The following is a 12074-nucleotide window of genomic DNA, read 5'->3' as shown; positions in this document are numbered from 1 at the left end:
TAAAGGGAAAGAGGTCTTTTCACCTCTCTGTATTTGACATTTTAAAATTTCAGTTAACACATTTTGTAATGAATTTTTCAAAATAAATATTTCCTTCAAGATAGAAATTATCTTTTTTCCTATCAACTCTAACCTCATACTGGTCACTCAGACATGATTAATTGAGGGATGGGAATGGTAAGCAACTTTATACCTTAAGATAGAAAGTATGAATTTAAAGTTTCTCACCTTTCTTACCTGGTGGGGAAGCTTGTACAATAGTCTGCAGCTCTGAAACAGGCCAGTTGTTCTGGGTCCGTAGGAGCCTATAGGAAAAGAAAAATAGACTATATCATTGTGAGATAGACCAGGGTTTAAATCCTAGATCCTCTACCACTAGCTTAGTGAATTACTTAATCTCTCTAAGTCTATTTTCCATCTGTAAAATGGGGCTAATAATGCCTGCCTTACTAAACTTTCATTTGGGGACAAGAGGAATTGAGATGTGGGAATATTGTATTGCAGCTCAGTGCCTGACACAAGTATATATTTAATAAATTAGAATAATAGTTGCAGCTTGTTCTAATTTTTATTGGGGTATATTTGATTTACAGTGCTGTGTTTCAGGTGTCCAGCAGAGTGAATCAGATGTACATACACATATATCCACTCTTGTTTCAGAGTCTTTTCCCACATGGGTCATTACAGAGCACTGAGCAGAGCTCTCTGTGCTGTAGAGTAGCTTCCCCTTGGTTTGTTTTACATGTTGTAGTGTGAATGTGTCAATCACAGTCTCCCCATTTATCCCCCTCCTCCTTTATCCCCTGGTAACCATAGTTTGTCTTCTGCATCTGTGACTCTGCTTCTGTTTTGTAACTAAGTTCATTTGTACTTTTTTTTTTATTCCACATATAGGCAATTATCATAGGACATTTGTTTTTCTGTGTCTAACTTCACAAAGTAAACAATTTCTAGGCCCATCCATGTTGCCAAAAATGGCATTATTTTGTCAGTTTTTTAATAGTTCTACTTCTTATCTTATAATGTCTTATATAAATTTAAAGTATAAATTTACTGAGAATATGACTTTTGAAATTATTTAATAAATACTAGGTCACTGATGAACAGTCATACATGAAAAGATCTTTTACATATGTTAAATAGTATTTTATAGATGTTCTCATCTGGTTGCTTGGGTACATTTTAAAAGTGATTCTGTGCAAGAATACTATATTGCTAGTATACACAGTATATTTGAAGAATAGTAGTGTGTGTTTATTTCAAAATTACTCTTGTGGTTTATCTTCTAAGTTTTAATATATCAATCAAAAATTAATTAGGAAATAATAAAGAGTGTTTAGTGTTTGGAAATAGTAATCAGTAAACTTGTTTTTAAGGATATATCACACTTTTTGAAGGGAGATACTTTTCAAATAATATTTTTAGTCTGTAGGAGAATAAGATTGCTGTTTTACAAAGCTTTTGTTTCTACTTAGGTTTTCAGGAGCATGTATCTTTTACTAATAACCACAGTACACCAGTACTAGATTCTATGTAAATGTGTTAACTTCTCCTTTTGGAAGACTGTTTTTTCCTCCACTCATGATTATATTGTACATTTCTTTCTAGAGCATGAAGGGGAAAAGCAAAAGTAGTCATGACTTACTTAAGGATGATCCACATCTCAGCTCTGTTCCAGCTGTTGAAAGGTTAGTATGGTGCAAAGCTCTTATTTTTTGGCTCAGATAATTTTTTGGCTCCCTTTGTGAGTAAGCAGTCAGTTCTCATAAGTCAAATTTTGTCAGCCCAACCAAAAAACTAAAGCATTTTGGTAATGGGGCTAATAGAGCTACTAGCATAATGGAGAGAGAATCACTGTAGTCACATTCACTCTCTCGCTATCTATCTATCTTTGTTGAGCTAATTAAATTCAAAGTTGTCTGTTAAACTTTTAAATCTTGGGATAGTTTGAACACTAGAGAGCTGTCCGCTTTAATGATTTAATGTTTAATTCAAAGCTTTTTTACTAACCTTCTTCTTGAATAATTTTTGTCTCAGAATCATGAGTAAGCAAATCAGATTTGAAGGGTTTTATGAGGAAATCACCACATTTTGGACCAGTTCACTGAGTATTACATATTCACTGAGTATTCCTTATGTTTTTCAGAGGTTACCAGAAAACTGTCTTACTGTTTTTGTTGCTTCTCTTTGGTACGGGAAAATGACTGACTGTTAAATGTTAATTGTATGTGATTCACTGGACCAATGTCTGCAAGGGGGACTAAAATACTGTGATACTGAGTTTAGCTCATTTTCAGAAATTCTGTATTGAAACAATCTCTTCTTAACATACTTGTGTTTGAAGGACTTGTCTTCAGCCTGAAGACATCAAACCAATAGAAGAAATTAATTTCTGCAGCCTTTTGTTCATAAAAATAGCACTATTGGTTATTTGCTTTTTTAAAAAAAAATTCTAGTGAATTTGTATTTGTGCTAATGGAGCATACCGTCTATTCTATTTATAAAAACAACTTCCATTTAGAATGTTTCTCTTTGCTCTGTGTTGCTGTTCTGAAATTCCTGTGTTGAAGTATTTTTGAGCTGTTAATCACAGCAAAACATTCTAAATTTTTGGATAATTGAATCATTTTGCTAGTTTCATTTTGAAGCTAAAATTTGCTTTTCTTATTTTTTGTAGTGAAAAAGGGGATGCAGCAGAAGATTCAGATGATGTGAGTATTAATTTTAGTATAAATATAGTTGAACAGTTTATAGAAAATTCAAAATCTTTATAAATGATTATTTTTCCTAAAAGGTATTATATATTATCTTTTATACATATATAAAATTTTGGAAAAATTTTGAAAGATTTGAAAAATAAATTATGTATTTCAATATTGGAATTTTCCTTCATAGTATATTCATATATTTGTTTTCCTATAAAATCAGAATCTTATATATGAATTTCTAGTCTGTTTTTTCTGCATCTCACGTAACATTACATGAATATTCAAAATTTAGATGTCATTGATTTTGCTTTATTATGATAAGTTTAAATATTGACGCGTGACATCCTACATGATATATGGGAAATGCTTGGATCAGTCATTTATGGTAGTTTCCTTCTTCATACACACATTTCAGAATATTCTTTCTTAAAACTGTTTTGACGTTTCTGCATTACTTGTACTGGGTATTAGAGCTGATAAGGCAAGATTTCCTTTATGTGTGAGAGATCAGGTGTTTCAAATCATTCATTTGCCACTTGATAAAAAACTCATTGATCTGTGCATTATACGGAAGGAAACATATAACTGTCCATGCAAGAACACAGCTTCATCTATTATCATATTCAAAAGACAGCATTTTCTCTATGTATAATAGAGAAAGAATGACTGTCTAACCTGGTCAAGAGAACCTTTTGGGAAGAGATGATGCTGTGATGTGTCTTATAGGAGAATTAGGAGTTAACTAGATCAAAAAAGAAACTGGTATGTGGTGGGATTACTCTAGCTTAGAGAACAGCATATGCTAACACATAGTAGCAAGGAGAGAGTATATCTTATTTAGGAAGTACCCACTAAGGATAAAGTTTGAGGAGCCTCATGGTGAGGAGCAGGAAGGAAGAGGGTGAGAGGGAGCTACATCTGCAAAAGCCTCTGAAGCAGGAGACAGTTTGTTGTGTTTCAGGAGCTGAAAGCAGACCAAAGTGCCCAGAGCTTAGTGACAGGAGGGAGAGTGGTGAGGTTGGAGAGGTGGGGAGAAGTCAAGAGTAGAGAGCTTCATAGACTATGGTGAGGAGTTTAAATTTCATTTTAAAGTGATGAGGAACAGTTGAAGGGCATTAGTTAAAAAGATGAGTGCTGTGGTCAACTTCGCATTTTAGGAAGATCCCTGTTGGCAGTGTTAAAGAGGACAAATTAGAAGAACTAGGCAGGAGTCAAGGAGAACTGTCAGGGAGCTATCTTGAGAGAAGAAAGAAAGAAAGTGAAGTCACTCAGTCGTGTCTGACTCTTTGCAACCCCATGGACTGTAGCCTACCACGCTCCTCCATCCATGGGATTTTCCAGGCAAGAGTACTTGAGTGAGTTGCCATTTCCTTCTCCAGAGCATCTTCCCAACCCAGGTATTAGGAACCCGGGTCTCCCGCATTGTAGGCAGACGCTTTACCGTCTGAGCCACCAAGGAAGTCCTGTTGAGAGGAGAGCTGATAGAAAGTCACATCTCATCACAGTGAGATGAGAGAGAGACAGACAGACTTGAAAGAGGTCTAAGAGGTGACTTATTCTCAGGGAGACAACCATAAGATTTCAGATTTGGGCAGCTTGTTAGATGGGTACAAAAGACAGATGGGGAGAATAATGAAAAATAGTGTGCTTAATAATGTCCATTTTGTGATTCAGATGACTTGGAGACATCCGTGTAATGTTAATATGGATCTGGAAGGTGGGACCAAGGCCTGATGTAAAATTATCCATACATTCTTATGGTCTTGGTGGGGGTGAGGTCACCTAAGGATAGTGTATGATCCTTAACCTGTTTAGTGTCCTAGGATCCTTTGCAGTCGTTAAAATGGTGGACCTCTGTCCCAGGAGACTCTGCATCCACAAACGAAATTTTACTAATTTGCATGGCATTTTTTTCTATCTCCTGAGGACCGTGCATGGAAGACCTAGGTCAATGGTTATGAAATTTTAAAGCTAAAGAAAGTCTTAAACATCTCACTGAAAACACTCAGAATTTCTATCTGCAGAGATTAGAAACAATCCACATTTTATAGCCTGAGAACCACTGCCCTAGAGTCCACAGGCCTCAAGAATCCTGCCTCACCGTGACTCACCTGGTCAGAGAATCACAAGAGAAAAAGATCACCTTGGGTAGTTTCTTCCTTCTTCTCTACCCTCTTCCCTCCTTCTCTCTTCCTTTTTCTCTCCACTCCTCTCTCTATTAATCCAGGGAGCTATTCTGAAAGTTGTCAATTTAGCAATAAGCACAACAGTCCAGAATTTTAGCTCTTACGGAGTCCTTCCTCTGATTATTGAAGACAACAATTATATAAATAATTAAAATATATAGTATGTCAAATGAGTTATAAATGTTTTGAGGAAAAACAAAACAGGGAAGGGGAATAGAGACCACAGTGGGTGAGCGTATGGTTCTGCCATTTTACTAGGGTGATCAAGAGAAGGAGCACTGAGAGCGTAACGTTTGACCAGAGACCTGAAGCAGATGAAAGAGTGAGCAATGCAGATTCATAAAATAAGAGTTTCAGGTTGGAAGGAAGAGCAACTCCAGAGTTGGCTGTGTTGCTGGCCCAGAATTGTAGGACGTTATGCCAAGGAGGTACAGATTGTATAGTGTCTTGGTAGAGTTGGGGACTCATTGCAGGGTTTTGAGAGAGGAGCAGTTGCTGTGTCTTAGTTTGTAGGAGGAATTTACCAGCTTCTTTACCTCCACCTCTTTTACTTGCATTAATACGTGGGTCAGCATGCTAGCCAACTGCCTCCAGAAGCCACCTTGCCTACTGGGGAAGAACAAGAATGTACAACAGATCGACACAAAAGTCTGGGTGATCCAGCGGGAGCACAGTCTGCTGCACAGAGGGACTTGTTATGGATTGAGCAACAACCCTTGCTAGGCTATGGCATGCTCAGAGCAGACCCCAGTGGGTATTCCCACCTGTAGCAGATTCTTTGAGTCCTTACTAGTTCAAAATGAAACAACAACAACAAAAACTGGTGTAAAATGCAGTGAGAAGAGTCTGAGACAAACCTCTGGAAGCGAAAGGAGATAATGGAATGCCCAGTAAATACTACATTTCAATTTTTACAGGATGGAGAATATGAAGGTGCAGAGCATGATGAATATGTTGATGGTGATGAGAAGAACCAGATGAGAGAAAGAATTGCAAAAAAGTTAAAAAAGGACACAAGTGAGAATGTTAAGACAGCTGGAGAGAGTGAAGTGGAAAAGAAATCAGTTAGCCGCAGGTGAGTCAAGCAGTGGAAATATCAGAGTTTCTGTCTTTTATACTTCATTTAAAATTAAGATTGAGTCCTCTATTCAACTTACTTTCTAAAATATTATTTTCATAATGTTTGATATATATACCAGTAGCCCACTCAGAGGCCTAAAAGAAAATAGACCAATTTTATTTACATCAATGGTCGTAAGAGTAAAATTCTGCTTTATTTCTCTTTGATCTCTTCTTTAAAAACCTCTAAGTATTTTTTTTATATTTGAGGTAAGCAAAATATTAGCTATATGTGGAAGACTATATTTGTTTAAAACAAACAAGAGAAGTCAAGTCATTATACAGAACAAAAAGATGTCCTCAGATTTAGGAGAGTAAAATTTGTCAAAAATGGCTAAGAAGGGTGTAGGCCTGAAAATTCTCTTAAATATTTTTTCAAGTCTGATTTATACTGTCTACCCCTCCGAATATTGGTGGTATCATAAAATAAATCTCAGCATATGTCTCATTTTAAAGACTTGTTGAATTTTGTGACTCAACATTTTATTCTCCTGAAATTCAGCTTAATTGAAAAGCTCTCCTTTATAGTTCTGTTATTACAACTTTGTTACACATATAAAATAATATAGCTTTAAAAAATGGTAGTGTTTGTTTTCTTTGAATGACCTACAATTAGAGGTAAGATAGGTATAACTCCGTATAAGCAACATTGTTTTTATTCTATTATGTTTCTCAACCTCATACAGAAAAACTAAAAAAGCGTTTTCATATTACCATCACTTAGATCTCTAAATTTTTTCTTTATGTAACCAGAAAAGTACTTCTCCAGAAATTTCCACTGATAGTATAACCTTTTGCATTCAGAAATGGCACTAGAAGTTGTCTTTAAATATCTTTTTCTGGCAACATTCACCTGATGCTCAAGTAATAACTGTTGAATAATTTAATGTAGTTGATTAACTTTGGGCCACTATTGGATGAAGATTTTAGTGATCATATAAGTGTGGAGTTGATGAGCCTCTTATCAGATCGAACTCTTAGTTAGATCATGAATATAATCAAGAATACCTCATTTCTCTCTCTTACTCAGGAGATGCATTTCCTGATTTTTTAGTTCATTTCAGTCCAGTCACTCAGTCATGTCCAACTCATTGCAACCTCATAGCCTGCAGCACGGTAGGCTTCTCTATCCATCACCAACTCCTGGAGCTTGCTCAAATTCATGTCCATCAAGTCAGTGATGCCATCCAACCATCTCATCCTCTCATCCCCTTCTCCTCCCACCTTCAGTCTTTCCCAGCATCAGGGTCTTTTCCAGTGAGTCAGTTCTCTGCATTAGTGGCTTAAGTACTAGAGCTCCAACTTCAGCATCAGTCCTTCCAATGAATATTCAGGACCTGTTTCCTTTAGGACTGACTGGTTGGATCTCCTTGCAGTCCAAGGACTCTCAAGAGTCTTCTGCAACACCACAGTTCAAAAGCATCAGTTCTTTGATGCTCAGCTTTCTTTCTGGTCCAACTCTCACATCCAACATGACCACTGGAAAAACCATACCTTTGACTCGACAGACCTTTTTTGGCAAATTAATGTCTCTGCTTTTTAGTATGCTCTCTAGATTGTTCATAGCTTTTCTTCCAAGGAGCAAGCGTCTTTTAATTTCATGGCTTCAATCACCATCTGCAGTGATTTTGGAGCTCAAGAAAATAAAGTCTTTCATTATTTCTGTTGCTTCCCCATCTATTTGCCTTGAAGTGATGGGACCGTATGCCATGATCTTTGTTTTTTGAATGTTGAGATTTAAGCCAGCTTTTTCACTCTCCTCTTTCACTTTCATCAAGAGATTCTTTAGTTCCTCTTTGCTTTCTGCTATGGCAGAAAGGGTGGTGTCATCTGCATATCTGAGAATATTGATATTTCTCCCAGCAGTCCTGATTCCAGCTTGTGCTTCATCCAGCCCAGCATTTCTCATGATGTACTCTGCATATAAGTTAAATAAGCAGGGTGACAATATACCGCCTTGACATACTTGTTTCCCAATTTGGAACAAGTCCGTTGTTCCATGTCCGGTTCTAACTGTTGCTTCTTGATCAGCATACAGATTTCTCAGGAGTCAGGTAAGGTGGTCTGGTACCCATATCTCTTTAAGAATTTTCCACAGTTTATTGTGATCCACACAGTCAAAAGCTTTAGCATAGTCAATGATGCAAAAGTAGATGTTTTTCTGGAACTCTCTTGCTTTTTCTGTGATCCAGCAGATGTTCACAATTTGATCTCTGGTTACTCTGCCTTTTCTAAATCCAACTTGAACATCTGCAAGTTCTCAGTTCACATACTGTTGAAGCCTAGCTTGGAGAACTTTGAGCTTTACTTTGCTAGCATGTGAGATGAGTGCAATTGTGCAGAAGTTTGAGCATTCTTTGGCATTGCCTTTCTTTGGGATTGGAATGAAAACTGACCTTTTCCAGTCCTGTGGCAATTTTCCAAATTTGCTGGCATATTGAATGCAGCACTTTCACAGCATCATCTTTTAGGATTTGAAATAGATCAACTGGAATTCCATCACCTTCACTAGCTTTGTTCGGAGTGATGTTTCCCAAGGCCGACTTGACTTCACACTCCAGGATGTCTGGCTCTAGGTGAGTGATCACACCATTGTGATTATCTGGGTCATGAAGATCTTTTTTGTGTAGTTCTTCTATGTATTCTTGCCACCTTTTCTTAATATCTTCTGCTTCTGTTAGGTCTGTCCCATTTCTCTCCTTTATTGAGCCCATCTTTGCATGAAATGTTCCCTTGGTATCTCTCATTTTCTTGAAGAAATCTCTAGTCTTTCCCGTTCTATTGTTTTCCTCTATTTCTTTGCATTGATCACTCAGGAAGGCTGTCTTATCTCTCTCTGCTGTTCATTGGAACTCCGCATTCAGATGGGTGTATCTTTCCTTTTCTCTTTTGCCTTTCCCTTTTCTTCTCAGCTATTTGTAGGGACTTCTCAGACAACCATTTTGCCTTCTTGCATTTCTTTTTCTTAGGGAGGTTTTGATCACGGCCTTCTGTACAGTGTTATGAACCTCCATCCATAGTTCTTTAGGCACTCTGTTTATGAATCTATTTCTCACTTCTACTGTAAGGGATTTGATTTAGGTCATACCTGAATAGTCTAGTGGTTTTCCCTACTTTCTTCAATTTAAGTCTGAATTTTGCAATTTAAACCTGATTTCTAAAAGATTAGCTTTCTAATGTGACAAAAAATACATTTTGAGTTTTTAATAGGTGAACCAAATATTTGTCATGTGTAAGTGCTTTTTAAGTCCTCAACTCTGTCTTGTTGGCCTTAATACAACTTTAAATACTTACATACCCTGTAATTAATATAACTTAAAGTTTAACAAAGCTGAATTTTCTACAAGAATAAATAAAACTTATTTGGTAAAACTTGCCATAGTGAATACAAAACATGTATTTATAACTGTTCTTCTCTTTCCCCAAGTTTTCAGTATTCACATCCTCCTTTCTCCCTCCTTTATCCTCCCTCTTGTACCCTACAAAGAGAAATGAAAGAAAAATAAGGAGGTCAGGACAAAGTATAGAATTTCAAAGAGAAAATACAGTTTTTCTCTCTTGTCTAGAAATGTCCATGATTGTCTCATGACCACTTATTTTGAGTGGAAATAAATTTCAAAATCATTAGAGGTTTTGGTCAGCTGTACCAGCTTCACTATAGTTTGTCTCAAGTTAATTTTATGTTAAAAGAAAAAGAAACTTCTAAGAGTCTTTAAAAATTGTAATGTGGTTAAAAAATGGATAATTGTATTTATTAACAAAAGAAAATCACTGCTCAGCCTAAGTTAAATTGTAGGGGCTATAGATAGTTGCTAACCCTGTAGGATGTCAATGTGAAACCATTATCTATTCAAAAATCAATTCTTTTGGTATATACAAACTTTTCACCTGCATGTGTTTGAAGTACTCTGTTATCCTTCAGTCATTTTCTGATTTGAGCAGTATGATCAAGGACTAGACTAGCCTTGATCAACTTTTTATGCTAGAGCCGTTCAAAGTGTGATTTTACTGAAAATTTGTGGTAAAGAAACATCTGGAATCTGTTAAAGCTGTTTATCACTTTGGGATGGTAAACCTACAAGCATGTTTCTTGAGTACTTAATATTTAAGTTGGGGAATGATATTTCACAATATAACTTTTAGCAGATTTACAGAGTGGAATATTTTCCTAATTGTTCCATTGAAAAATACTTAGGGGTTCAAGAGGGGAAAAAAGTCCAAAGCTCTTCTTACCTCCTCTCCTTTCTTTTCTTTCATGTACTTATTCTGACTTGAGGATCTCTGTCTCCTGCTTCGTTCCTTTTCTCAGTGTGTAGTGTCACTCTTTCTTATCCAGTCCACTTTCTCTAAGCCTCTACCTTGACTCCTGAATGCTGCTGAGCAGCACCAGACAGCCAGGGGCAAGTCCAGCCTCAGCTGTGCCTCCGGTGCACCCTCATTACCCCGCCCCTGGTGCTCCCCTTCAACCTCGGGTTCATGCTGTCTCATCAGATCCCCTGGCTTTCCGCTCTGTGAAACAGGAGTACCTTCTTTAACTTTTCCCTGTTTATTCAGATCAATTCTTATCTCCTCCTCTTCTGCTGTAAAGGTGGGAATCCCTCTACCCATTGAAAATGATTCCATCCTCCTTCCTTTGTTATTAGTTTTCTCTCTCCCTCTTGCCTTACTTCAACTTGTGGATAGACTTAAGGAGTGGAAAAAAGAAAACCACTTAATTTTATTTCCTGTCCCCACCATCTTAGTTTCCATATATTTCTAAATACACATCATTCAGCTTTTCCTTCGTCACTCTCCTGAAACTGCTCTTCCTAAGGTCGTGTATTTGACACATCTAGTGACTACTTTCCAGTTTTTGTTTTTCCTAGTGTCTCTGTTGCGGAATTTGGCATTTTTTTGCTTTTTCCCTCTTAAAAACCATCCTCCTCACAAACTTGCTACTTAAATTGTGTTTCACTTGGGATCTTTATAGAAATGCTAAGTTTCAAGCCCCACCTCACACTTTTTGAATCAGAATCTGCATTTTAGTAGAGTCCCCAGGTGATTGTATGTTCAAGTTTGAGAAGCACTCCTCTGGAATAGTAATTTTTACCACCAGTGCCGCTGGACTAGTTCAAATTTGTATCATCTTAGCTCCAAGGTCAGCAGCTTTCAACTCCCCAGGGTGTTTCCCAGGGTATTCCTATAGCATCTTTCTCATGCTTCTGTGGTAGTTAGTATGACATCAGGTTATTTATATATATATTTATATATATATGTATGTATACATATTTCTTCTTTGTGTAGCGTTATACTGTTATTTTCTTGAAGGCAGAGATTATATCCATTTATCTGTGGTCAAATATCATAAGTACACAAATATTTTTGTAAATGAATGAACAAGAAAAAGGAATGAGTCCTTCATTGACAAATCATTTCTGTAGCTCTTGTAAGTGACTTACTTGTATTTATCACATGAGATTTATTGGTTTGCCTTCTGTGCATTGCCTAGAGTGAATTCCTTCAGAGATCATCTTATTTATCTTTAGGTCCTCTGAGTCTTATGTAGTAAGTGTATGGTAATTAGTTATTAAAGTTTATGTAATGAGTGGGTGAATAAATGAATGAATGCATTTGTGATTCATTAGGGGAGTGGTTTTCACTTCCTGACTCCACATTAGATTCACTAGAAAAATGTTAAAAAGAACAACTATTGATACCCAGATCCCACTTCCAAAGATTCTGAATGATTTAGTCTGAAGTGAAGTCTAGGCATATCCTTTTTTAACATTTTAACTTTCAATTTAAATATAATATACATACAGAATTTATCTGTATGAACTATATTTCATAGTGCACATACTGCTGAATTTTTACAAACCAAATACACCCCTATACCCATCACCTAGTTCAAGAAACAAAATTGCCATTACCCACAGGTCTCCCTCTTGCCCTATTCTGGTTATTTCTTCCTTTATCCCCTAACAGTAACTACTCTTCTAACTTCTAAGAATATAATATTAATTTAGGGCAATAATACTTTGTAAAATCTGTCCATATATTCTAGTGTGCAGTTAGGGTTAAG

General features: G+C 36.6%; 1 protein-coding gene across 3 annotated transcripts in view; it reads left to right on the top strand.

The window, feature by feature from the left end:
- Positions 1-12074, top strand: part of CWC27 (CWC27 spliceosome associated cyclophilin) — a 245543-nt gene that overhangs the window by 43123 nt on the left and 190346 nt on the right. For all 3 annotated transcript variants that reach the window (XR_006337842.1, XM_043887741.1, XM_043887740.1), the window contains exons 8-10: positions 1609-1688; positions 2678-2711; positions 5812-5969. Coding sequence is in view for 2 of the 3 variants with exons in the window: in XM_043887741.1 (XP_043743676.1) it covers positions 1609-1688; positions 2678-2711; positions 5812-5969 (272 nt within the window). In the remaining variant the exon portion in view is untranslated. The remainder of the gene's footprint in view (positions 1-1608; positions 1689-2677; positions 2712-5811; positions 5970-12074) is intronic.

The sequence above is a fragment of the Cervus elaphus genome, chromosome 25 (assembly GCF_910594005.1).
Source record: "Cervus elaphus chromosome 25, mCerEla1.1, whole genome shotgun sequence".
NCBI lineage: Eukaryota > Metazoa > Chordata > Mammalia > Artiodactyla > Cervidae > Cervus > Cervus elaphus.
This window is presented reverse-complemented; position numbering and strand designations above follow the sequence as displayed.